Genomic DNA, 26,900 nt, shown 5'->3' with positions numbered 1-26,900 from the left:
TGGGGGGTTGTAAAAAAAAAAAAGAGAGATTCTTGCACTGTAAAATTGGCACAGAGCCATTCCCTGTCGATTTATAAAAATGTTTTTTTATTCCTGTCGTTGAAAGGCTGCCTTTTTACACAGGAAGTTATAGCTGTTCGCACTTAAAGGCACAATCACCCACTCTAAAATTACAGATGGCATTTCCTGTACAATTGCAGTGTTCAGGTACAGGAAATCAAAAGACAAGACATTCAATCATGTCTTCATTACTCATCTGAATGACAAAGTCAGCGACTGCTTTTTCACTCAAGGCAGGTTATAGTGATAGTACTTGCAGGGAGCATTTCTACATAAAGATTGCTATTCTTTCTTGTGATTGGCAGGTTGAGGTCACATGTATAATAACGCGCAGCACAACCACAAAGTTTTTTTTCCTCAAGGTGGAATCCTGGCTGCCACGAACAGAGATGCTTGGTTTATTTATTTCTTTTTTAGTATTTTTATTTCTTTTTCCCCGGAGACTCTCTACCATCACTCTCTCTCTCTCTCTCTCTCTCTCTCTCTCTCTCTATCTATCTCTATCTCTCTCTCCTCTCTCTCTCTCTCGCTGTGTCTGTCTCTATCTCTCTCTCTCGCTGTGTCTGTCTGTCTCTCTTTCTCCTATCACATTTATTATGAATAAGTATATATGCTCATTGTTCATGTGATGTCAGAGGTTTGTCATCATGGATTAGCTCTACAGCATATGGCTGATCTACGGTCCACACTCCCACAAACACATACAGACACACACGCACACACACACACACACACACACACACACACACAGACTCACATAGGAACACATACACGTGCATGCCCTGTGCCACATAAAGTAGAAGTGTGCTATATACCACTGCCTTGGGTTATTGTGAATAATTCATGTCCTCAAAGTCACACAGACACACACACAGACACAGACACGTACAGACACAGACACGTCAGGTACACATTCTCCTTCACTCAAATTCTAACAGCTGCTTAAACGCACCAAGTGTGTATCCTCATTCTGACTTATACTATTTCCCATTTTTCTTTTCAAGTGCCTTCAACATCCCTCCACACACGCACACACACACACACACACACACACACACACACACACACACACACACACACACACACTCAGTGTTAACAGGCATACTGAGCCAGCAGCAGATGTGGGTCAGCCAGACTCCGATGTATTGGAGCTGTTACTTTTAAATTAAGCTCTTGCAGCAGTGCAGCCAGGTCCCTGTATGTACTGAATATGTATTGTGCAGAGCTGTGAAAGTCTCACCTCTGGCCTCCAGTATTATACAGCCTTCCATCCTCATGGGAGGTGCCTGGCCAAGGCCACTGCCATACACCTAGAGTGTATACACAATACACAAAAAATGGCTGGTTGGCTCATGAAATCGTTGTCATTCAGGATCATTCTCTTCTTGTTTTTTTGACCCTGTGCAGTTTAACAAACTTAGATTTCCTCTTTCTCTTATTTATTCCTCCTATGTATGTGACTTTGTTCACACAGAACATCAAGCCAGTTGGCTTTTAAAATTAATTTCATCCTGGCTTACTTCTCTCTATTAATGTAGGGCTAATCAAAAGGTCACTGCAGCATCTGGCAGTGATTATAAGAATGTAAAGAACTACTAATGTAAACAAATATCAATTAAAAAGACCCTGGTCTTTTTTCCATTTTCTCTTTTCCTCTTTCCTCCTCTTGTTTTTCCTGATCCAATTTCAGTCATATGTTATAAATATACATTTCATCTTCCCCTCTGTAATATTTTCCCTCTGTTTCTTCCCTCTCCTCAGCAGGTTTCTAGTGAACAACGCAGCCAACGTGTTACTGTGTTAATGTGTGGGCCCCCGAGATGAATGGTTGTTTTGGAGGCAGAAATCCCATCTCACACAAGACGCGTAACCTGACCTACTTTTTTTTTTCTTCTTGACATCCCTAGCTAATATCTAATGGGTGTGTGTTCTGTGTATGGTCCCTATTTGTTCATGTTTTACTGGGTGAAGACATACGCCTGGTTTGCCTTCTCTATTATCTGTCCCATTGTTATGAACCATTGTTGCACCATATCAGCTTTACGGGCCTTGAGTGAACATAAAAGGGGCTATAAATGTTACAAACCAATACTCTTAGATCTCTGTTAAAACAGTAATGTAAAAATACCCTAGCTTTTATTTGTTGCTGCTGTATTACAGACTGTTTTATTAGTATTATTACTAAGACTTCTACTCCTTTTTATCAGTTAGGCTTAGCGAACGTGGCCTGTGGATAGACGTTGGTGGCTGTTTGAAACCTACAGCACCCATGGAGATACATGTAGAGATGCATTTAAATGCATTGCATTCATATGGCTCCTTGTCAGCCCACTGTAGAAGACTGTGGCTACACCGGTGAGGTCCAGGATCTCAGCGCGCAAGGTTAAAAGGTGCTTGAGTGTGGTTCAGGGTATTGATAGAAAGCAGCCTGTGTCTTCTGTCAGGTTTCACTGTATAAATAAAGTTTGTAAATTATTACTTTGCATATCTGCACTAAGTTAATTTGAGCGTTGGGTCCCGACCCGTCACATAATTCCCTCTGCAGTGTCTGCCTCCTCCCTCATTAGTTTGAATCCCAGGCCAAACAGGAAGGGCCATGTCGCAATGATTTACAGTGAAACAGATAAGACACGCTGGTTGATATATTGGCTCTGCAGAATAATTTGGATAAATAAGAAGATGAAAGGTTTTTCTCTCAGGGATGGAATGTGCAGTGTCAGAAACACAATTTAGTGTTTGATCACGGCAGCTCCCACACTGTAACACATGCAGGCTCATCAGAGTATTTCTACTTTCCACCTGGTTTTCATCCCAGAGGTTGATGAAGTGCAGTTGCAGGGTGTGTCTGTTCTGTGTAACTGGGATCCATGTCTGTCTCAAGTTCTTTTAGGCCTACACAGTTAGTGTACAAACAATGAACTTGTTGTCTTATACAGACACTTAAAATAAAGACGTCTACAAAAATGTCATTTAAAGATGTTGAGTTCTGCAGAGCTGCTACCATCAGCTTTCCAACTAGCTGCATTAAGTCTACATTCTCAGGCGTCTAGAGACTAAAACACTTGGCAAAGTTTTAACTTCCATTTTGACTGCTCAGCACCATCACCCACACCTGTATGAATATTTCCCTTTTACCACAATGCCCCCTTGGTGGTTGTTCTAATCCTTACTGAGATGGCTTCGTCTTTGTCCTTCAGAAAAAAACAAAACAAAAAAAAAAAAAAAACGGCTTTTAGTTTTTTAAGTATTTGCAAGCTTGTGCCACAATGTAGCATCTAAACAAGATATAACATAGACATAAAGTCCCTGTGCTCAGGAAAAGTTTGTAAGAGCAGTACAAGGAGTGTAAACCTTCCCTACAAAGTGCTGAAGCAGAGAAACTCAACTTTGAAGATGAGGCTGTCAGAGGCAGTGAATGTCTCTCCTACCCACTAAAGAACATCTCTACTTCCTCGTCCTGTTTTATTTTATCAGTCCACGGTTTTGTGTATTTCCCCTCATTTAGTAGCTTATAATTTATATGCACAATTCTAGTGAAGAAAGTAAAATAATAATTTGTAATAATAATAAAAAAACATTACACCACAAGAGTACCTTTTTATGGCAATTCGTGAATCCTGTTTCCTGTAATTACAATTTACTATAACTTAATACACCGCAGCACTGCAAGGTGGTTACTGTCTGCTCATGTAATCACACAGTGCTGTGTGAACAGAAGTTTACAGTTTTCCCACATAATTACTGTACGGCATTGAAGGTTTTGTCTGTGGTTTTGTAAATGTTTTTGATGATACAGTGAATGAAAAGAACTGAAGAACGATATTGTTCTGAAAAATGTGAGAAAGTACACAGGCACACCTTCTCTTTCAGCTGCAGTGGCACTCACGAACACAGTCTTCTAACGTATACGGGGGTGGGAGGTGAGAGTGCAGTAAGTGAGTTGGCTCTAAAGTGCAGGAATAAGCTGAAGGGGCTGTTATTACCATACCAACCACTGGTTTCATAGCTGCCCTGCTGATCACCTGCATTAGGTTTTACTACCTGCAGGAGGAAAGGAGGTATGTGCAATTACAATCAGATAATGGCCATTTATTATAATAAGATACAGTTAGTATGGTACAATTTGACTGATTTTATTGTTTGAGCACCTATTTGAAGCCCAGGGTTTCATTCTCCAGGTTTTTGGGAGGTTTTTTAATGGATTAAATTATGGGTTTAACACTGAATTTTAATTATTTTTTATTTCTATTTTCAGCATTTAAAAAATGAGACAAATGCAAGAAACATTTACAAGTTGTTTTAATGGAAATGATTTCATAGTCCCTGTGCTGTGATGCCTGTCCCTGGCTTCAGTAGGTGAGATGGACAGAGGACAACAGTAACCTCCTTAAACAAGAAAAACGACTTTCCCACTTGGACCACTAGGGGCAGTGTCAATCTAGATGAGGCTGACAGAGGATAGGTGTCAATTCTCATTAAGGTGAGAGAGAAGTGAATCGGACAGTGAGAGAGAGAGAGAGAGAGAGAACTAGACTGTGTCCTTCTCTGTCTTTGTGAGATGTCACAGGTGGATATATCATTTCCCAGGCAGCTCTGACACAGTCTGTCAACCAGCAGAGATGGAAAAGGGCTCCAGACAAACACACACACACACACGCTGCTGCACAGACACACTCGGTCTCACGAGTGTTTAGATACACATTGGCTGGTAAACAATTTCACAAATTAACATATAAAGTGGAAAAGGTCCACACAGACATGAACAAACAAACTTCCAAGCTAACATTGCAGGCAGACTGCCTACTTCAGCTGACTCCCTAATAGTCTCTATCATCAGTAATGTAACTAAGAATCACAAGTGCTCTGTTAAGCATGTGTTTTTCCCATCAAGCTATCAGCATAAGTACATATAAATGCAAACAGCCCTGTAGTGCAGGCACACATCATTGGACTAATCTGAAATGTCCATTTAAGTTAGGTAGTAACTTTAACACTATGTAGTACACACACACACACAAACACACACACACAAACAAACATAAACTTCAGGCATTTTCCTTTTAAATGCTAACAGTCTCCTCTATCTTTATGAATATTTACCATGTCCCGGTGGTGCCCCGTTGCTACAAGCGTGTCGCACATGCTCTCATTCCTGTGCTCACCTTGAGTGTGCTTATCTACAGCTTCTTGGGTTGTGTACTCTGTGTGTGTCTGCCCTGCACTGCCTCAGTGTGACAGGGTGCAGGTGAACCCCAGCATGAATGATGCCGAAGTAACCTCCACACAAACCGTAGTATCTCTTTGCCTGGTCCCTGTCAGTCGCTCTCCCACTCAGCAGACTGGAGAAGTCGTCGTAGCACAACTTGGGAGCATCCATTGTACAACAGGCAGGGAGCGAATGAGAGGGTTGATGCAGGAGGCAGCTGACAGACAAGGAGGTCTTAATTGATCTCTGCCTACAACTTTATCACATTTAAAAGTCCCATATTTTACAGCTGTCTGGTGTTTTATTTTAAGTTTTATTACCCATAGTAAGATATATTTGTGGTTTCAGGTACCAAAACCCCTGTCAGTGTAGTTTTACATGTCCTCTGAGCCTCTCTTCTGATTGGCTGACTGTTTCCTGAGTGATCGAATAAAACGATAGCAGATTTCATGTAAACCAAATCCTGCAAGGCTGGACACCAGGTCTGTGTGGGCCGTGCCGGGGGTGATAGCTAACGGCGGTTACTGGCCATGTGCTTCGTCCGTGGATTGGGCGCTTTGATTCTTAACAGTATTTATGTAGCACATAACTGCTTTATAGTCTAAAAGGAAATATCACTTTCTACAAAATGGGACCTTTTAAAAGGAAATTACAGCAAATCTCAGGTGTAGCTGCTCGTGTGTGCGGCACTGACGATGACAGTTTTTATGTCTGAGCAAATCTTTTATGGTTGCAATTAAGCAAGTGAAATAAAAGTGTTAATCTGAGACATCATTTTTACAATAATCTCATGTCTAAGAACATTTTTAGATGGTCCTCTGAAGCTATTTCAGACTGTCTAGTGTCGTCTCATGCACCTGCCTCTGCACCAGCTTCTCATGCTGGGGCTTGATGCAATGAGTGAAGGCAACTCCAAGCTCCTTGGCCCAGCTATGCATTCATGCAGTCCACTGAATTGCCCCTCTCCAAGCCTCAGAAGGACCATTTCAGAAGCACCTTACCCAGCATTGCTCTCCACCTCTTGACCCCTCTCTGAGGTGCTGGAACTAATGCACAGAACCCCCTGCTAGTCAGTCAAACCGAGCTGCACTTTTCGAAGGAGTTAGGACGCTTTGAGACTTACCTCTTTGGGGTCGTTTTTAAATGAGGGTAAGAAGCGTTGGGAGCTGGGAAAAAGATGAAAAGGAAGTTAAAAAAAAAAAAGACACAAGTCATCAGGGTAAATTGTGAGCACAGAGGGCTTTTAGCACACACCACTTAGCAACAAGGCCGATGTGCAGTTTGACACATTTAACTTCCTGCGAGGGACACAGAGACAGGAACGAGTTGATGTAAAATGCAAGTTAAAGCTGTGGATTTGCCTGTGAGCAATCCTCAAGCTAGTTAATTTTAGATGACGGGAGGACTTTGAACGCAGAGGAAAGCATCTGCTCGGAATGGTGGAAATTGCTTTTAAACACTGTTTAAAGAAGGAGGGATGAGCGAATGTATTATCCAAATGGACTGAGCCCACTATTAAAAATAGGCCAGAGGCGCTGACGAGATGGATGGTCTGTGGAAGAAACTGTGCCACTCTGCAGATTCTCTAACTTCTCTGTGAGGCGGTCACATGGTCAAGCTCTTCCTTATATAATCTGTCAAATGTATTTTTCATTGGGGATGTGGCCAAAGCGAGCAACTCCTTGGTCATCTCAGTCTAGTATGAGCCTGACCCTCGTGAACTCAACCAGTCCAGGTTCTTTCACCTGGACTCTCTTTCTGCTGGAAGACCATGTTTGAGCTTAAGAAGCACGAGAGACTTCCAAAGCAGTATCTCATTACAACAAGCATTCCTATGGGAAAATGAATAGCTGGTAGAGAGTGAATACGAGATCTGTAATTGAGTGCTGTATTTCTATTAATGGACTGTACAAGCTGTGAATCTTTGTGTGCCAGCTTTAAGTAGTTTAGAAGATTAATACTAGCTCTGCATTGCTTCTGGTACTGTAAGTAGCACACTTATTTCTTGGTGAAAGTACAACATAAGGCTTGCATTGTGTTACCTTTAATTTGCTTTGAATTCATGGTGTAATATCTAATTCTATTAAAAACATATGGGACCTGTTACAGAGGTTCACAGGTAGGAAAAGGGACAAGTTAAAAAGGTGGGAAGCGGTGATATAAGGGGGGGTCACTGCCACTTCTTTAAATTGTCATGGTTACTTAGACCGTAGGTGCAAGTTCAGACAGCAGGTACCTCCAGCTTGGTGGGGGTCGGGGGGGGTCCTCAAAGCAACACATTTGGCCGCTTTTCAGAGGCAGTGTTAGAATGGGCAGCAGCTTTAACCAACAGATCTCATGTCCGACTGAGTGAATTTGCACCACTGCTGGGCCGTCCCTCTGAACTTCACTTTTCCTGCCCACAGATTTCTCACCAGTTCTGCTCAGACAAACCGGAGTCTGATTCATCCCAGCCGCCTGTCTCCATAATTGCTTTCGCACATTCGCCAGCACTCCGTACCTGTGTGACAGGGTTGTGCATGATCCCACCTTCTGACCTCTCGCTTTGTGCGAGCGAAATCTACATTCAGCCAGAAAATACGTCCTTTCTCGTCTGTGCCATCTCAGTCACGCTCCGTCAGATGACATTTGCAGAGACATGAAAAAAAAAATAAAAAAAAGAGAGGGCAGGCTGGTTTTTGTGGGCCTGGAATGATGAGAGGAGAAAAGTGAGGGATGATGAATAAATGAATAATACATCTGTGCTGTCATTCCTCTCTTCCTGCTCCACCTCCCTCTCTTCCTGTGTCAGCTGGAGTTGGTCCTGTGAGGCGGTCTGATCTTAGTTGGGATTGTCAGGTGTGGTCGACAGCAAAGTGACAGGTTGACGCCGGCCCCTCGGTGACACATGAAGCAGCTTCTTTTGTTAAATGGGGTTGACAACCCAAATAAGAATTGTTTACATGCAAACAAGCCCAAGCAGGTCTGCAGTTGCTGTTAGGTGATTTTACAAATAGTGAAGACTGCTTCAAGGAGCATCGACTCTAAGAGGATACAATGACAAAAAAACACACGTCCTCCCTACTACTCCTCATTTAAAAACACATCCGGTCAGTGATATCATGAGAGATCAGATTGCCTGATGAAATGTCTGTTGTAAGATGCAGGAAATTCAAGATCTCGAGGTAAAAAGACAAAGACCCTTTAACGATCATAATGTCTGATCATCAACAGAACAAAAGAAACAGTGACAGTCTCCTCTCATGCTCGTAACATTTATTAGACTCCACCAGCACTGCATCTCCTCCTTCCCCCCTCCCCTCAAATGGCAAGATGTTCTCACCTTAATTGTAAATGCACTCTTCTGCATGCAAATACCAGTGTCCCCCTCTCCCTGTCTCCTTTCCCCACTCCCCTCCGATTTTCAATTAAGATCCAGACAGAGATAGAGGATCTCAAAGGGAGCGTGCTAGGGTGCCCTGCCACTGCTCCAGACATATGGGGGGGGGGGGGGGGTTATTGAGTGGCCATGACCCCAGAGGACCCTCACCTCCCTGGGATATCACACATCTTAGCCAGGACTCCTCTTCTCAATGGTGGCGTGTCCTAAAGCCACCCAGCAGAGGTGGAGGTGTCCTTGATTAGAATAGTCATTGAAATGATGGATTGAATCTGACGGTTTGCGTGTTATGGGCTGAGATTTTCGGGGTGTATGAATATTAATAGGTAGATTGTATCTGCAAGTCTCATTATGAGGATGGCCCCGAGCAATGAAACTGCAACTCGGCGTAGATGGTTACAAAATTATATTCTTTAATTGGATAATCATTGGATTATGAGGTGTGCTTTTGGAATGACTGAGCACTGGCCGTGATTTATGGAAACACTACAATATATATAAATTTTTTTTATTTTTTTGTCTGTTTCTCCCTCTCTCTCTTTTCTTCAGCTCGCTCAGTCCTGACGCAGACCCTGACGGTACATTCCAGAGGGAGGGCTTCGGTCGCCAGAGCATGTCCGAGAAACGCACCAAACAGTATGAAAACGCCGCTCAGCTGGAGATCATCAAGACCCGCAAGTCCAAGAGCATGGATCTAGGTAAATGATAGTGCGATTAAAGGAAAAGTTTAACATACAGGCAAATACTCTTATTTTCTTTCTCACTATTTACATCCTTTTTTACATGGCACATGTCACCTCTTTAGGTTGGCAGATTTTGTTACCTTTAGTTAGAGCCAGGCTACCTGTTTCCCCCTGTTCTCAGTCTCTGTGCTAAGCTAAGTTAGGTGGCTACTTCATGCAGTATTCAGTGGGCAGACATTAGAGTGGTCTTCTTTTTCTCATCTAAGTCTCTGCAAGAAAAGAACTGGCATATTTCCCAAAAGCTGAATGTTTATTACAACTTTGACCTTATTGTCATCGTTTTGCCCTTTTTTTTTTCTTATAACATTGTTTTCACTCAAGTAATGTCTGAGATCTGTGAATATGGCATCAGTCCAGCCATCAACAACAGGTAGACTTCTGAACAGGTAGGATGTAAACAAGAAAACAGTTTTGCCAGGTTATCTAAACCACGTTATTTGAAGGAAAAACCCTTAAGTAAATTCACCTGAAATGTTGGTAGTAATCTCCGACTGTGCAGTAAAAGTACAGTGTGCAGGCCTCCACATCCTATGGCCCTGTGTCCAGTAGAGCATTGGTAAAATAAAAGAAATAAGAGTACAATGGCCTCTTTAGTGACTGTTGAGTGATGGGAAGGCTGGTGAGACACAGGCATGCGCATATACACACATACACACGCTCAAACACACAGGCTGTATTTAGGGATGAGGACGGTGGGAGTTCAGAGCCTCTCCCACTGAGGCTGAAGCAGACGCTGCCTTCTCTCGGATCACTGACTAATCATAACAGATAACAGCTAACTCTCGTCCACAAGGAGCCCAGAGACGTGCAGAAAACCTTTGACTCTCCCACAGACTGGTGTAGGTCCGGGCCACTGCACCCAGCCCTCTGCTGTCCACCTTCCCTTTATGAGCTGCAGCCTCTGATCGCCACCAAAACTTCTTCTATAAGTGAAGCCAGACAAAACAAACTTTGAGCGGAAAGTGCTGCTTTGGAGAAAGATGATCATTGGTGGTGGGATAGATTTCACTGAGAAGTGAGTTGAGCAGTTGAGCATTATGTTCTTAGTGTTGAAATATAATTGGATATTAGAGAGGACAGGAAGTGAGGAGAATGGACAGGAAGCTCCATGATGGTGTTGTCATTATTGCAAATGCATATTTTATCATCAAGTTTAATCAGAAAAGCTTCTTGATTGAGCCAAAGTGGCGTCAGCATTTATTTATGAATTTGATTAGTTTTAGAAAACAACAGTGTTTGTTTTTACATAGAAAACAAGTCCATCTGCTCATAAGACGACACCTCACTTTGCAGATAACCAGTGTTATTGATGTTTCACAAATCTTAGTTCTCGAGATCGGTGTGTGCGTTGTTAGATGTAATTCAAAATCACATTTCCTTTCACTATTTGCAGGGCCCAATTGAGTTTGTGAAATATCCCGCTGACAGAAATCCCTGCCAATACAGAATCATAATCCATCAGCGAGAATATCACAGTGTTCAGAGGGTGCAGGGAAATAACTAACTTGTTCCTCTCATAATAACTGCAGGAACTGACACGAGTTCCCAGAGGAAAAATGTTTCAGTCAATACATGGACCACAAGCTCTACCATCTGTGTGCAAAATGAAAGCTACATATTGGGATTCATGTCCTACCTAATGTCACATAAGTTCCACTTATCTCAGAGGCGCGCACTGCCATAGCATGGTGATTATTTTAATGAAATTATTACATCAAAGGCACACAATGAGAGACGGCCTATGGGTAATGTATAATAGAGTTGAGGATTAAATGAGCCACAGAGCATATTGCCCACGTTTACCCTTAAACATCGTCTTTGGCTCACTCTTTGACATTGACAAAGTTTGTCTTCAGAAGTTAGGTGAAGGTGTAAGCATTCCTCTCTCATTCTACTAACACGTTAATAATGCTGTGTTTTTATTTCAAAGCCACCCTGACTAAGTTGTTAACATGCTCAGCAATGCTATCCCCTACAGACTCGTTTGATTCAGTCACCAGGTATTTTTGTCCCTCTTTTTAACCGTGTTGCAGGTAGTCCCAAATCACATCAGCAGATGGATTTTGTGACTTTGAAGCCCATCATTGTTGAAATATGCTAGACTAGTCAGGCATCCTGTAGTTCAGTCCCATTTAGATGGGGAACAAAGCTGAGCGAGGGAAGAAAAAGGGAAGAAAGAGACGTGAGGTTCTGCAGCTGACAGTAATACGTTAGCACGTTCCAGCCACTTTGCCTCCTAAGCCTCATGATTGACAGGCTCTGGCATGAAGCGAAGTATCTGCTCCACTTAGATCAGTGTTCCCAAACTACTCAGTATCTGCCTGCACTTTCTGATTCTGTCTCTGCTTTGCATGTGTTCAATAACATGGTACAGAAGACACTAACCACTCACACCTGTTTATGCTCTTTAACAGTAGCAGATGAGATTAACTGCAGCACGAGAACCAATGGAGGTAAGCACCCATGTCGGGGCCAGCTCAATACACTCTCACCATTATTACAATGGACCATTATGATTGTTCAGCAGGATCAATAATAGAGATTGGAAAAGCAGTCCCACTCTTTCTCCATAACCAGCCCATGACCAACCATTACTGGCTGTGTGATCTTGGCACCTTTAGATGCATATGGAGGAGAGTGTTGTTTGAGGTAATTGCAGCATGATCAAAAGAGGGTTTTCATATTGCTGAGAGGGAGTTGCATGGCGTTGAATAGAGACTTGGCAACTAATGCGGGAACCTGTGCCATTGTGCTCATTCTGCAGTGCAAATGATTGAAGAAAACACTCATTACTCCAGGAGGTGTGCAGGGCTGGAGAAAGCCAGGCGATGGTGTGGCATTTGCAATACAGAGACATTCATTGGCAGTTGGCCTCTTCAGCTCGCTCCAATTGATCCATCATAGTCGGGCTGTTTTGAGCTCAGTTTGGAGCACATTAAAGTGCATTTACTCCATTATATTATCACAGTGTGAGCTGAGGACTGGGTCACGAGGGGGTAGTTTAAAGTCATTTCTAAGAGCACTAATTTGAGACGAACATGTTTATTACCTGTTGTGTTCAGGGATATTTGAAAAACACAACAACTTTGTGCATATTTCAAGGACTCCTAAACATAACATAAGAGGCAGGAAAGGTGTTAAAAACAAATATTACGAGGCTGGTCACCGAAAGACCCGCAGTGTTAAATGAGAGATGGGCAATAATTGTGAGTTTCAATTCCAGCCGAGACAGTTGCAGATCCGGTGGGTTGCCAGGCTTGGCATGAGAGTTGCCAGCCTCTGCATATTAATAGCTCAGCTAGCTGAGCGAGTAGGCTTACATGGAGGGTGGTTAGCACGTATTAAAAATAAAATTATTGGGTTGATAAAAGCACACAGCTGCGGGACAGTATCCAGCACCCTTGATTGAGATATTAACCACAAGTCCGGGTAATGATGATTCCTTTGTGACACATGTTCAGCGTACGGAGGACGTCCTCTGTCAGGCTAATGATCCACAACTGGCAGAGACATAGGAGCCGGTCGACCCAGGGATGCTTCACTTCCACTGGGATACCTGGACATGGCCTTCCCTCGACCACCTTGGAGGCTATTTTTAACATAATTACCCTTTTACCGCCCTGCTTAAAGCCCTGACTCTCTGAATAAATTATGTGTAATGGAGCCCCTGTCTGTACACAGATCTTTACATGCAAGGACCTGTGGTGAATAATGGCTGGGGAGCATAGTTTTAGCTGCTCTAATTATACTATGGGCTCCTGTCCCTGTAATAACTGCTGCTGATTTATTCATGGGGTTTGCCATACCTCCCCTCTTTTCATTTAATGGCAATGGATCTTCTCCAATTAACTGTCCTTGGCCTTAATCTGGCTAAAGAACACAGCCACGTTGGCCATTTTTGTCTTCGGCCATGACAAAATTCCAGTCGCACTTTCCCCCATATTTGGTTTGATTGTCTTTCTTTTTCTGTATTTCATTATGGTGATTTTCATTTCTCCTCCAGACGTGTGGGGAGAGACAAACTCATGTCTGTATGCAGTGGGGGAATATGTATTTTCATCCCTCTGAATAAGAGGGAGATGAAGAGCAGAGCACTGAGGCTTCTGTTGTGTGATAGGAATCGCATAATAGACTGGCATACAGAGAGCTGTCCGTCAAACTCCCCCAGGAGAGCCAGGGCTGCCTCTGATGAAAACAAAGGCAGGTTCGAGGCAGCCGGGGTCTTTGGGCAAACTCTCTCTCTTTGCTTCGCTCTCCCATTCTCTTTGTCTCTCTGCTTCTCTCAGTCATTCACCACGGTGACTAGAAACAATGGCGAGGGGGATCATGGAGCAGAATACCAAGCGGGAGGATAATTCCCTGTTTCCAAGTACAGCAGATGTCATTTGTGTTCCCTTGAACTGTTGCATCCTGTACGGCTCTAACTTGCAATCCCATTGTGTCAAACATGCACCCTGGCTTCCGCGTGTCCGCTGTTGGCAGGCTTTATGTGTAAGCTTCAAAACCTCCCCAAATTTACATGACATTTGTACTGGGTTGATTGAGTTTTATCCACAAAGTATGAAAAATTACAGCATTTTCCTGCCATGCTGTATCTGCGCTTCTGTTTCCTTGATAATATATTTTGTCTTGAGACTGTCCTCTCTTGTCCTTCGCATGATGAGATTACTCCTTCTGAGCAAATGAATTACATGATTTTTACTTGCATTCTCTTGGTTTTGTAAGGCTTTTTATGCTTCCCTGGCATTAAAATTTGTCATCGTAATCAGAAATGCTCCTTCCCTTCTGAGGAACTAAGCAGTAAAATGAATCTTCTGTTCCTGCAGCCTGAGAGCTTTTGACCCCTTAGACATTTGTAGCACACAGTAAAGTTTCATTTTACTGTGCAGCGCAGCCTGAAGGCACACATATGTGCTCTTCCCACTAAATGGGATGCAGCATTATAGGATTGGTGTTCATTTATTTGGAATGCTACTTTCTGGATTGAGTCCAGGTCCTCTTGGGATTGGACACTTTTATTAACATTGACGAAAAGGAAGGGGAAATGGTCTGTTAAATGCATAACAGTACATTTACCAGTCTGGAAACCCAACACCACTGGCTAACAGCTGACCTTTTAGCCTATCTGACTTCTTTGACACCAGATCTGTAGCCACCATGGATGATAGAGAAGCACTCACACTCTCAGTGAGGGTGCGTTGGTAGCAAACGCAGCGAAAAGACAAATGCCCTTGTGACCCGAAAGATCCTAAAAGTAGCATGAAAACTTTCAGTTCCTTTAAAATGACATGACTGAAATAAGAAATCAGTCAGCACTGTGCTTTCCTACATGTGTCCTCAGAAAGTAACTGTCCGGATGACTGTTTGAACTAGCTGGCTAATCACCAGCGAGCTGCTGCAGGTTTGCTTGGTTAAGGGATCAAGAAGAAAATAGCAAAGGCGTTGAGCCAACAGAAGAGACAAGCTGCCAGTGGTAAAATTATGATAACAGTAGGAGCATATGTACATTTCTGCACAGTGTTGCCAGTATAGCCTCTTTTCTCTGAAGCTCTTAACTCCATCATACCCTGCTTTTGAAACCTTTGTGTATTCACACTGCTCTATATATCCTGTCTTCCTGTTCCAATCCATCATGCACTGAAACATGTTCTCTTCTGTGTTTGAGGTTCTCCATACTGTGGTCCCAAATTATTTCTTTCAGTGATGGGGGTTTATTTTCTTTGCCTAATCTGTGTTTGGCCACGCACCCCTGCATCTAAGGATCCACTGTGATCACCGAGCACCAGTGGCTCATGCCTCATTTAGGCCACTTCAAACATGTCCAGGGTCCTGTTGATGGTAGATGACAGAAGTGTGTGTTGTGAGTTTGTGTTCTTGTGCCCATTGAGGAGTCCCTGCATGGGGCACACACATACAAACATATACACCCAGTGTTTGCACGTGTGTGTTCTATTCAGTGGGGGTAGGAGACAAGACCTTATAGAAACATTTGCTATTGAAAACCAACAGGAAGAGCTGCAGGAGACATTTATTTACACCACATGAAACCACAGAGGAAACAGCAGCACTCATTCATTACATGTGGAGGGTCTATATGGTCCACAGGGAGTCATAAAGACACAATGCTGCTCTGTCCAGACTTCTTCGACATGTGCTGCGTCCTCAGAGAGTCAGTGAGGCTGCTGGAGTAATTGAATCAGCAGTTTATCCACTATTACTGATAGTTTCCTCTGCAGAAGTTTACACCTAACAAGGCTTCACTTGCACATATTCAGAAATCCACCTTGTTATGTTTGACAGCACCGCTGAATCGAGGTAGAATAAAGGGGGACAGAAAATCAACCAGGCTGTTTGTTTACCAACTGGCAAGAGAGGTAAGAGCTCCGGGGAACTGACGGACGCTCCCTAACAAAATGAAATACCAATACCTGAGTCGTGCTCCACTGACATACCCTAAACAAACCCCTGGCAAGCATTGGAAAAATAATTACAGCTTTCCTGGGCTGAGCCCCAGTGCTGAAGAGGTTGACTGTTGAACATTCACTTTGCTTTCTACACAGTTAGCCCATGCAGGTCCTCTTAAGGATATACTTTGTCTTACAAGTTTGAAATATAAGAGCCGCTCTAATTAGCTACTTTGCAAAAATGTGTGATGTCACAACAGCCTTTCATTTGTATCATGCACAGTTTACTTGTTAATTGTATTAACTTTGCATAATGGCTGTAATTTCTGCAGCATTGTTTTGTGAGGTAAACAAAGTCTGTGCCATTAGTCTCGACATTTCTGTCCATAAACCATATTGGTGTGTTTTGTGTTGTTCTGTGCACCACACATGATGACAAAGTAGTGGAAAGGCAGAGTGTGCTAGTGTTTTTCTGCAGGTGGCCTCTGTCAACAAATGTTTTAGTGCATTTTTGCCCACCAGGCTAATCAACATAAGCCAGAACAGGTTGTTTCTTTTGTCCTGGCTCTGCCGTCATGTTGTGGTATTACCTGCAAAGGATTACAGCTATAAAATGTTGTTTGCACTAAGATGGGTTTGTGAATACGTAGACAGTGGTGTTGGAAATCAATGGACTTAGATTTGTTTCATCTACATGCCCTCCCCTTCTCTCCCTCCTTCCTGTTAGAGAAGGAGAGAACAGAGTGAGGAACACTTGTGGGAATAGTTTTAGGTCTGAACACTATAATCACTCTGGTGCTGTGGTACATTGCTGTCTTTGATATTTCATTTATATGCATTACGTTTCAGCCATATAATTTTACTCTGCAGACACAAGAACAAAGGTTGAATTATAATTCTCAACAGGAAAATGTCTCAGTGAAGATGTAATACTCTGTTCTCATTTCACACACTTCATTGGCCAGGCAATGGCATCATTTGTTTTTCATGTTAATTGCCAGACTCACACTTTCTCTTTGCCTGCCAAGTATGGCACATAACATCATCCCATACAAAACTAGCAAAACGTTAATGATTCATTGTCATGCAATGAGCCCCGTGATGATAAGTTTTAGGTTGCCATTGTGGGGGGGTTAGAGTCACACACCATTAGTCTGCTGGCCTCAGTGACACTGTCTCCTCTTTCCATAGGCTGTGCAGAACAAGAGCTCGGACCCTCGCTGGGCCTGAAAAAGTCCAGCTCCCTCGAAAGCCTCCAGACGGCCGTTGCAGAGGTAACGCTGAGCAGTGACATAAACGCCAACAGGCCACACTCGCGGATCGTCAGGAGCCGCGGCTGCAACGAGAGCTTCCGGGCCGCCATTGACAAATCATATGAGAAACCCGGTGCCACAACGGCAGAAGAAGAGAACAGCATGGAGGCATGTGAGTGTTCAGACCTAGAGTTTGTGTTTACTCAGAGCAGAGATCCAGGATAACATGCCCAAAAGTGTGTCAGCATTTAATCTACAATGGAGGGCATTAGTAGATTATTACAGAGGAATTCTGTTAGTGTAATATAGGCCAACTAAATAATGCTTCCCCAGAGCCTGTTCAGAGTGGCAGGATTCACCCCCAAGTAAACTAGGTTAGGGATCCCCACTTGCTGGAGAGATGTGTGTGTCACAAAGCCCATCTGCAGTAAGTGTCTAGGTTACACACTCATTAATATTCACACGCTTCATGTTTAGTGAAATTGTTAGAGAATGTGGCAGCGTGTTTTCCCTGCAGCTTACATACTCTTAAAGTGCACTGCCGTGTCTCTCCACGTAGTGTAAGCAAGGAAGACTTTCTGCTGTTTACCCACATATGTCAGGCTCCTGCTGTATCCATTTTACACGCCACATGTATGTGTAATGATATTTACTATGATTAGAAATGAAATAAATCATCTTTGCTTCAGTCTGTGCCTGGTAGTTTTGGCACGCAACACTTTACAACGTTGCCAGGTTTGCTCACATTTGTTTTCCCGCATACCTGACTGCGACTGGAACCAAAATTACCTCGTTTTATTCTTAACTCTGAAGTCAAGAAGAGAAGGAGAAAGACATGCCACCTTCTGTTTGAGTGGATATATCCAGTCCTACTTGGTGTTTGATGACAAAAAGACATGCATTGGATATCGAGAGGCAGCCGTCTTATGTTTTGCGACAGGTAATAACACTGCAACACTACAAGAGTAATCACCAGATATAAATTTCCATTCACCATTAAAGGATTCCATTAAAAGAGCTGGGGGGACATTTGAGAAAGAAGGAATTATTTGCCTGAAACGCTTTGTTCTCATAAGCTCTGTCGGCATGCCACTAAATACAGTCTTATCTCGGCAAAGAAAAATGGGGAAAGCAACCGATTTCCCCTGCCGCGGTATATTGCATTCTCCCTCATGATATTCAAATAACTCTGTTTTTCAATTTAGATAAAAGCAGCCAGTCTGTGCTCGTCACTGAGGTTAATAGTCAAAGTTGACAGATAAGCCTCTGCCTTCCTCTGCTCCCAGACTTTTATTTACATAAAATAAGAATGTGGCATCACCTAAAGAAAATGTGTCCCCAAAGATATCCTGCTGGGCAAAATGCTCTTCCCCCCTGCGCTAGTCTGTGTTGCATCGTTTGAGGAAATGGAAAAAGAAAAAGAAAAATAAAAGTCTAGGGCAAAAATCCTTCCTTTACGTCTTCATTTTACTTGTCTGTCATAACCTTCACTGACAGGCCAGCTGACATGTCCTTGATTATTAAAGCAGGGAAGTTTAATGGTAGAGTTTCACTAAAGTGACAAAATGTTTCCTGTCATTGTCTGTCTCCTCAAATTATCTTTCAGTCTTCTGACGCTTCCATCAACGCTCCCGTCGTCATTTGAGAAGTCATTTTCTGCTCACTTTCATTAGACTGCTGCGGATGGCCTCACTTTTTTTTTGATGTCCAGAGATAAAGGCTTTATTTTGATGGGAGGTTGCTTCTTTTTCTGTCCTGCTTCAGTTGAAAGACTCAAATTAAACAGAAGACGGATGATGACAAATACTGCATTGAACTGGCTTCCTCTTCCTTCTAACTCACAACAAGGCCTTTATAAGACCTTATATGAAGAACCTAGCCACAAACAAATGTTAGACGCACACACACACACACACACACACACATACAAGCGCACGTGGCCACTGCCCTCTGGGTGGCTCTGGATTACAATATTTAGTATGTTATCTGCGGATTGGCATCGTTAAGCAGTAGCAGCATTAGCACTCATTTAAATAGCGAGACCCAGCTCACAGCTGCCATTCGCTACTGTCGCTCTTAAGTGGATGATAAGCAGGCAGCAGATTGAGTGATAAAATTGGTATACTCATCCAGAACCTGCTCCCAAATTTGTGGAGGTGGAGAATAGGAAGGGGAGGGGCCACGAACTGTTAGTGGTGATGAACTGCATAATTGAGCAGGTTTAAGCTGCCAGTCCGCCCTCGGCTTCCCGCAGCACGGCGCCTCATGTTGAGATTCCATCTCAGTAATTCCCTCCGTGATGGCAGCTGAAAGAAATATCTGATAGCTGCACAGATCACAAGAGAAAACAAACCCCACTGTTCATCCTAGAAATGTGAATCCTGCAGCTCCTCCCTCCCGTAGTCCGCCTCATCCTGTATGCCAAAAATCCATCATGGTCTCCCCTCCCTCTTCTGTCCTCACGATAAGCGCTTTTCTCTCCTTCCATCAAAGGCAGAACTTATACAATGACACGCAAGAGTGTAATAAGTTGTAATCTGAAGGACATCTACCTCATGCCTCAGAGCCAGAGATATAGGGTAGACAGGAGCTATTCCGATTGTGGAACACACCACATTTGCAATTAAGATCCCCGGGAGCATTTTTCAAGATTATTTAAATGTATAATTACTGACAGATTAATTACATTTTGCACATCAGTTCTGATTAGATGTGATGGAAACTTTGAGTTTAATCAACCCTACATCTCCTCAGGAGTTTGGTTTCAATTTGATTTCTGGGTTGAAATGAGTTCAGACATAAATTAAGAACCAGATTCATATGACAATCTGAAAGAAACTCCACTATTTGCTCAGATCGCTTTTATATGAAATGCAGCAGAAAAGGGCAGGAAAAAAAAGATGGTTCTCATGTGAGCTGTGTGAAATGTACACACTTGAAATAACTTCAGGCTCTCAGCTAAGTGAAAATATGTTCGACTGAATATTATTCTCAAAGGGTGTGCAATGTAAATATATTCTGCTCTAATGAGACGCATGAGTTCAGTTTGTTCTGTTCAAAGCTGCCGTACCTTGTGGGAAACAGCTTTTTTTATGATTTATGTGATGTTGCAAGAGGAAAGAAGTGAGTCTTTGTAGCTGTTAAAAAAAAGTGTTGTTGTTGTGCTGATTTCAAATGCAGCTTTGTGATCCATGGGAGTCAAGTGGAAGTTAAAGTTTTTGTATGCCTTTATTGACTCACATTTTATTTTTCTTCCTCTCCTTGTGTTTGTGTGCTGTTCTCTTTCCCTCTCCATCTCTGTCCTGAACACCCTTCTCCATCCTCCTTGTCCCTTCACTCCAGTGGACGAGGACACAGAGGGAAGTTCCCGGTCGGGTCGTGAGTCGATGTCCACCAGCGGAGACCTGATTGTGGGCTCCGGGCTGAACGGCAACCACTCCAAAGATGACAGACGGAAAGACTGGGACAAGGTTGGAGGGAAGGAAAAGAAGAAACCTGAAAGGGATAAAGAGGAGAAAGACAAGGACAAGATCAAAGCCAAGAAAAGCATGCTGAAGGGCCTGGGTGATATGTTCAGGTAAGAACGAGACGGCGCTCAGCTCAAATTCCTAAACAAAACCCCCACCCCTCCTCTCTGTGTAGCCCCGAGCGCTAATTGCTATCTGCTTTATTTAATTCCACTCAACACGTTCACCGTTGGATCATACAGAATTTGAATGCATTCTCTGGATGTTGCCAGTGCTAATCAGGGACCTCTCTCCTTGAACCTTGTGAGACAGAGGGAGTGGATGGAGGGGAGGGCGGGTTATCGACCTCAAGGGCCTCTGGCACTTTTGAGCCAGATTATTTTTAATAAGGGCAACATGTTTTATTCATAAACCCATGTGCACAGCCCTCCTATCCAAACACGCTCAGCATTTGTTAACCAGCAGACAATGTTCAGGGCCCATATGGGTGCTAATGTGGGAGCTGTGATTTGGTGCTGGGGATAAAAGACCTTTGGAGATGATAAAATCGACTGCAGATTGGAATAGTTGCGTGTGATTGGTATTCTCAGCGGCTGTCTCATCATGTGGTTGCAAAGTTTTAGAGGCAGACTACCTTGGGAGGCCTAGAGAGGCTCCATGACTCTGCTCTCAACAGCCCGTAATATTCATCAATTTAAAAATAAATGTTCAAAAGGAAAAGATTTGATATTATTTAGCGATACTCACACCTGCTAAAAGTCCTTAACATTGTGTTATCACCTCATATACCCCAGGAAGTTGGAGGCAGATTCAAACCAGTAACCTCCACTGGCACATTTTGTGGTTGTTAGTTTAGTCCTCCAGCCTGGAATATAACCCAGCTGAGCCACTGAGCACTAATGCGTAAAAACACAAGTCCTACAGTAACGAACTAATGTTGCGTTGGACCATACACTGTGCACATAGACAATAGTAGCAGAAACATGCAAAAAAACACTGAAAATAAACATCCTGTGGGTATCCATTCACTTTCCTCTGCCATGGGGAAAATGAAAGGGGGAGTCACATTAATTATTTCAATTCCGTGCACATTTGAATATGGCATAAATTAATGGTGGAGGCAGTGCGGGCCGTTATCGTGCCGTAAGTTGTTTTCATGTGGATTAGTTTAATGGGATTAGTTAGCGTATCGCGGCGCACGGCTCGGTAATGAACAATAAAGACGACAAGTGTGTTTTGAGGTCACCATTGAGGAATGTGGGGAGCTTCCTTATCTTATTATTTTCACTCTTGTGTTTTTTTTTTTACTCAACTGCCTTTGCATCCCGTGGTGTAAATGCATAATGAGTCATACACGCTCACATTCTGTTGCACACCAGGCGTTAGCACATATGTGGAGACACACACATGTTCACAGGGGTGCACGCACAGAGAAATGTGCTGGATTAGTAAATGGAAGAGGAAATCTGAGCCACAGATTTGACACTTGGCGCAATCAGCGCCGTTGGCAAAGCTTTTTGAGTGTCCGTGTGCTCGGCCCGATAGGTGGCTGCTGGGCGAGTTCAGCTGTGCACGTGGGCCCTCGGCATGCCCTCCTCGGCCTCATCATCGTTCTTCATTATCTTGGAGTGCCACTGCCACTTAAGATTTGGCACATGGCAGGCCTCGCTGACACTCGCCCCTGCTCCGTGCATTTAACACCAGGCCCTGTGCTTCCTGAATGCAAAGAGGCAGCCTCCAGAAGCAGCATGTCTCTCCAACTCTCATGCTTTGTCTTTCTTTCTTTCTGCGACTCCTTGTTGATACCTCAAACAATTTTCTACTTAAAACTGTGACAGCTCTCACACCCACACGTCTACACTGTCCTCTTCTATTCTCTCCCCTCTCCCTCACAATCCACCTAACAGGTTTAGAAAGTAAGAGATGGCAACTGAGGTGAGAATGAATGCGTCCCACAGGATACAATAACAAACTTTTTTTTTTTTCTTGTGAAGAACCAAATGGAGTGATGTGAAATGCCTAGCGGTCAAAAGGGAGGGGAGGGAAAGAAAGTGAAAGATCTGTTGTGTGTCTCACTTTTAGCGATTCTAGCAAAAGTTTTGACAGTGATTTCAGAACGAAGTTTTCTGTGCATGAAAAAGGGTTTGGCTGACAGTTGCTGAACGCTCGCAGGCTTACGGATCATGGATAGAATTTACATTAGCAAGTTTCACATGCGAGTGTCTCACCATTTCGTGAAAACATCAAAAAGACATTCTGATTGGGTTAATCCTTTGTAATGCTTGTCTCCGTGGTTTTCATTTGCATAAAATGGACAGGCAGCCACTCACTTTTTCCTGCATTTCTCACACATGCATGTCTTACACTCACCTTCTCCCTCTAAGGAGATTTCAAGGAGTATGCAGCGCGCTGCAATTTGAGCTCATTTGCATGCAGGCCCTTGGACAGCCTGATGAACGTGTAGTGCACGTCTGCTTAATGGACAGCCTGATTGGGAGTGCATTAACATCAGAGCCAGGGGAAAGGAGGATGGCCTAATATAGGCAGCGAGAGGGCGGATAAAGGGAGAGACTGAGATAAATACTGTAAGTGCAAGAATGACTGAAAATGTGCAAGTTTGTGATGGAAACAAAATTGACTGCCTAAAGCCCAAAGCAAAGAAAGTGCAGTGCACAACCCTGGCTTCCCTGCCTGTCTGGGCTCATACTGTACCGCCTATAGGATGGCAGACTGCCTGGTATACAGTCCTGTACCATCCAGTAATAGATAGCTCATAATCTTATGAATGGATAACTATGTACATGCATGCATAGGATAAAAATTGAGCCCGAGGCAGCTTGACATCACTGTTATTTCAAGGATGTCTGTTGCATGCGTGTATGACTGTGTCCATGTCTGCATTCAGTGGGATAGCAGGGAATTCAAGGCGATGCATTAACCCCCAAACCACTGTACGTGGTCATTCATCTCCTCTCTAGTGGATAACATGTGATCATTACTTTCCCATTCTATCAGTTTTGTTTAGATGTTGGGAGCTTTGCCCAGGGCTCCGTTAGCATGCTAGCAGACAATGATGTCTCAACCCTAGCCTGCAAGACTCCGTTCAACATGCCTAATGAGGTGTTGTTATCTGCTCTGTGACTGACTGACCTCCTCCATCAAAGACCCATCTCCCATCTCTTGATGCGTTTATGTGTGTGAGAGACCATGTTGTGTGTAAGCACAAAAAAAAAAAAACTATTCTAGGTCATTTATTGTAGGGCTGAGTATTCAATTGTTAAAACAAAGTGAAAATTAATATTTTAAGGGGTAATTAGACTCATTAAATATGCAGTTTCTGCATATCTATCTTCAGAATGCTGTTATGTATTCATATTTCTATACCTAAACATTTTTTTGTGTGTGTATAAATGTGTGTGTGACGAGTGAGGAAAAATGCATCTTACTGTAGGAAAAGAAAACAGCAGCATGAAGGAGAAATAGGATTGTGAAGGCTGCAGAAATGGAAGGCAGGGTTGGGATGGGGAATGGGGGCCAGCGAGGAGGGGGGTGGAGGGTGGATTGGGTGAGAAGGAGAGAGGGGCTGTGTGCACTGGAGTGAACTGGGGCACCGAGGGAGAGTGGGAAAGGAAGATGAAAAGGAAAGAGGAAAGGGAAAGGGAGAGGGGGAATGAGAAAAGAAGGGAGCTCTTTACAGCGGCAGTCATGGCATCGTGCTACTGTCTGCCTGGAGGGAGGACTGAGGATTTTTTTTTTTTGTAACATTTTTTTGTGCGAGTTAGCATGAGCAGTTTCAAGGAGCATGTAAATTTCCATGTGCGTGAGTGTGTAATGTGTGTTTGCGTGTGGGTGTATATAGATGAAAAGACTGTGTTAATGGGCTCTGGCATCTCACCCTCGCTCACCCACGCACACATACTCTTACCCCCCGCCCTCCCCACCAATCTGATAAGCGGCATGCCTCACGCCGAGCCATCAACCGACACTGGAGCTCGGTGTGACAGCCTTGCACCCCCCATGCATCCACACTACATCACCCCTGGGACCTCGTCTGCCTGCTCCTCACTGCGGATGCAGCCCCACTCAATGGGGGGGGGGGGGGGGGGGGGGGGGTTGTGGATTGGGAAGGAAAGCAGTGAAAGATGGAGTGTGGGGATGCTTTCTATCTTTCAATCTTTATTATTCTTTGGCACGCTGGGAGAGCCGGAGTGTGGGGGATTGGCATCAGTGTGTGTGTGTGTGTGTGTGTGTGTGTATTTGTTTGTATGCATGTGTGAGCATGCCTAGAATATGGATACCACACCATGAAAGCATGACAATGTGTAGCATGAGAGTAGGTAGTTAGCGTGTTCCTGTGCCGTTCTGTGTCTTCAAACCATATGATTCTTTCTGCTCGTGTGGGTGTGAACAGCTGATGGCGGGTAAGCCAGTTTGATCATTAGTACACCAACAGGACACACACATTAGCCTGGCTTTTTTATACACACACACACACAAACAACCAAGAGCGTGCCTGATGGATCAACATACACACTTTTCTGTAAAACACCCCTCCACCTTACCAAACACACCCACAAACGCTCACATATGCTTGTAGCATTATACCACAGTTGATTTGGAGACAGCAATTAGCCACCTCCACATGTGGGCTCTGACATCTGCTAAATGTAATCTGAGAGAAAATGATAATTGTTCTTGTTGCTCTGCCTCACTCATCACAGTGTCTGTGCTGAGGTAGTAAAAGCGAGCATGGGGCACAGCATCAAGCCGGAGCCTGTGTGTGAGAATGACTGGCAGCTGCTGCGATGTGAAAAATATGAGTAAAGAAGCACAAGATGATTACATGAAAAAAATAATGTAACACGTCATGGACTTAGGATGGTGAGGCAAGAATAGACATCAGCTCAGTAGGGTGGTCAGTGATTGCAGAGATTGCTTCATGTGGGCGAGGATTCACTCCTTTAAAGTGCCTGTGAGCAACAAAGTGACTTCCTGTCAGCTTTAGAGGCACTTCTGTGCTGCTGACCCTCTGACCACACTGAAAGTAAAGCAGGCCACAAATCTCCCCCCATCATGGATGAATTTTTCAGATTGAACTCAATAGTGAACTTTGGTAGCTTTTGGCAGCTTTGTCATGTGCCAAGTCATCCCTCAATATCACCTTCAAATGGCTGCACAGCTGAAAGAAATATCATGTCAGAGAGGGGCACAGCACAGAGAGAGCGGGTCAGCTTTCTCAACTTCTCAGGAAAAACAAAGGAGCACAAAAATGTCCTCAGAGTGTGACATCCCATTACTCTCCTGACAATCATGTACCAGAGAGGCCCAGCAGGGGGCCAAACAACTAACAACAGCGTCTCCCCACTGAGAAGATTAGCGCCACTGTCACAGAGGGCAGCGACAGAAGATGAAAACAGTGAAACAACTAAACTCTTCAGTGCACCAGGTTAAGTCAAGACCAGCTTTGTGCCTGGTGTCAAAAAATTAGATGTCACTGTCAATTTCTGGGAGGGTGAAGCATTTTGACATGGGGAGAGGCTGAGTGATAGGATTAAGGAGGGGGGGGAGGGGCTGCTTTATGACTTTAACCACCAAGAATGAGAGATGGCCGTTTCAAGCATGGTGGGGGTTAAGGGGGGGGTTGGCTGTCCGGCCGCACTTCCTCTGCTTTAGGCCACTCGATGCAAATGTGATTGGGCAGCAGTGGGCCTCCATCAGACAGCCCTGGAGTAATTAGGTTTCCAATGATCATGCAGTGCTCTGAGATAGACCTTGAAGCATTGGGGAGAAGCAGCGAGGCTGGTGTGTGTGTGTGTGTGTATGTGTGTGTGTGTGTGTGTGTGTGTGTGTGTGTGTGTGTGTGTGTGTGCGCGCGCGCGTGTGTGTGTGTGTGTGAAGACATGGTGTTGCACGATGGAGTTAATTGAATCTGAAATCTTGTTGGCCTGAAATGAGATCCACCGATGTCTCTCACGCTGCGTCTCAGGCAGAGGGCTGCAAACATGACTGAATTCATAAAGTGTGTTATTAAAGAGCTCAAATTAAGTGTAGCAGTGCACCCCTCCATACTCTACCAGGCCTATGACTACTAATGATCCAACCCCAGTGGAATCACGCCCAGACCCACCAATGAAACCTCTTCTCTTCTCTTCTCTTCTCTTCTCTTCTCTTCTCTTCTCTTCTCTTCTCCTCTTCATCACTTCTAACATGTTCTCTTTTCTCTTTACACTTCCTAACTTTCCTCCCCCTCTTTCCCTCTCTCCATCCTCTTTCCCTTTATCAACCTTGATGTTCCAAACAGAAACCGCCCGATGTTTCTTCACTTCCCTCCTCTCTGTTTGATATTTGTTTTTCACACTTTGAGACACTTTGAATCCACTTTGATGTG

General features: G+C 43.8%; 1 protein-coding gene across 1 annotated transcript in view; it reads left to right on the top strand.

The window, feature by feature from the left end:
- The window catches only part of LOC139625582 (partitioning defective 3 homolog), a 358,479-nt gene that overhangs the window by 231,275 nt on the left and 100,304 nt on the right, over positions 1 to 26,900 (top strand). The window contains exons 17-19 of the mRNA XM_071485696.1: positions 9,195 to 9,343; positions 16,984 to 17,217; positions 20,388 to 20,622. Coding sequence (XP_071341797.1) covers positions 9,195 to 9,343; positions 16,984 to 17,217; positions 20,388 to 20,622 — 618 coding nt within the window. The remainder of the gene's footprint in view (positions 1 to 9,194; positions 9,344 to 16,983; positions 17,218 to 20,387; positions 20,623 to 26,900) is intronic.

This window comes from Trachinotus anak, unplaced genomic scaffold, assembly GCF_046630095.1.
Source record: "Trachinotus anak isolate AG129_WGS33_773 ecotype Australia unplaced genomic scaffold, CSIRO_AGI_Tana_v1 ptg000009l, whole genome shotgun sequence".
Classification (NCBI taxonomy): Eukaryota; Metazoa; Chordata; class Actinopteri; order Carangiformes; family Carangidae; genus Trachinotus; species Trachinotus anak.
Note: the sequence above shows the minus strand (reverse complement) of the source record. Positions and strands in the feature narration are given on the sequence as shown.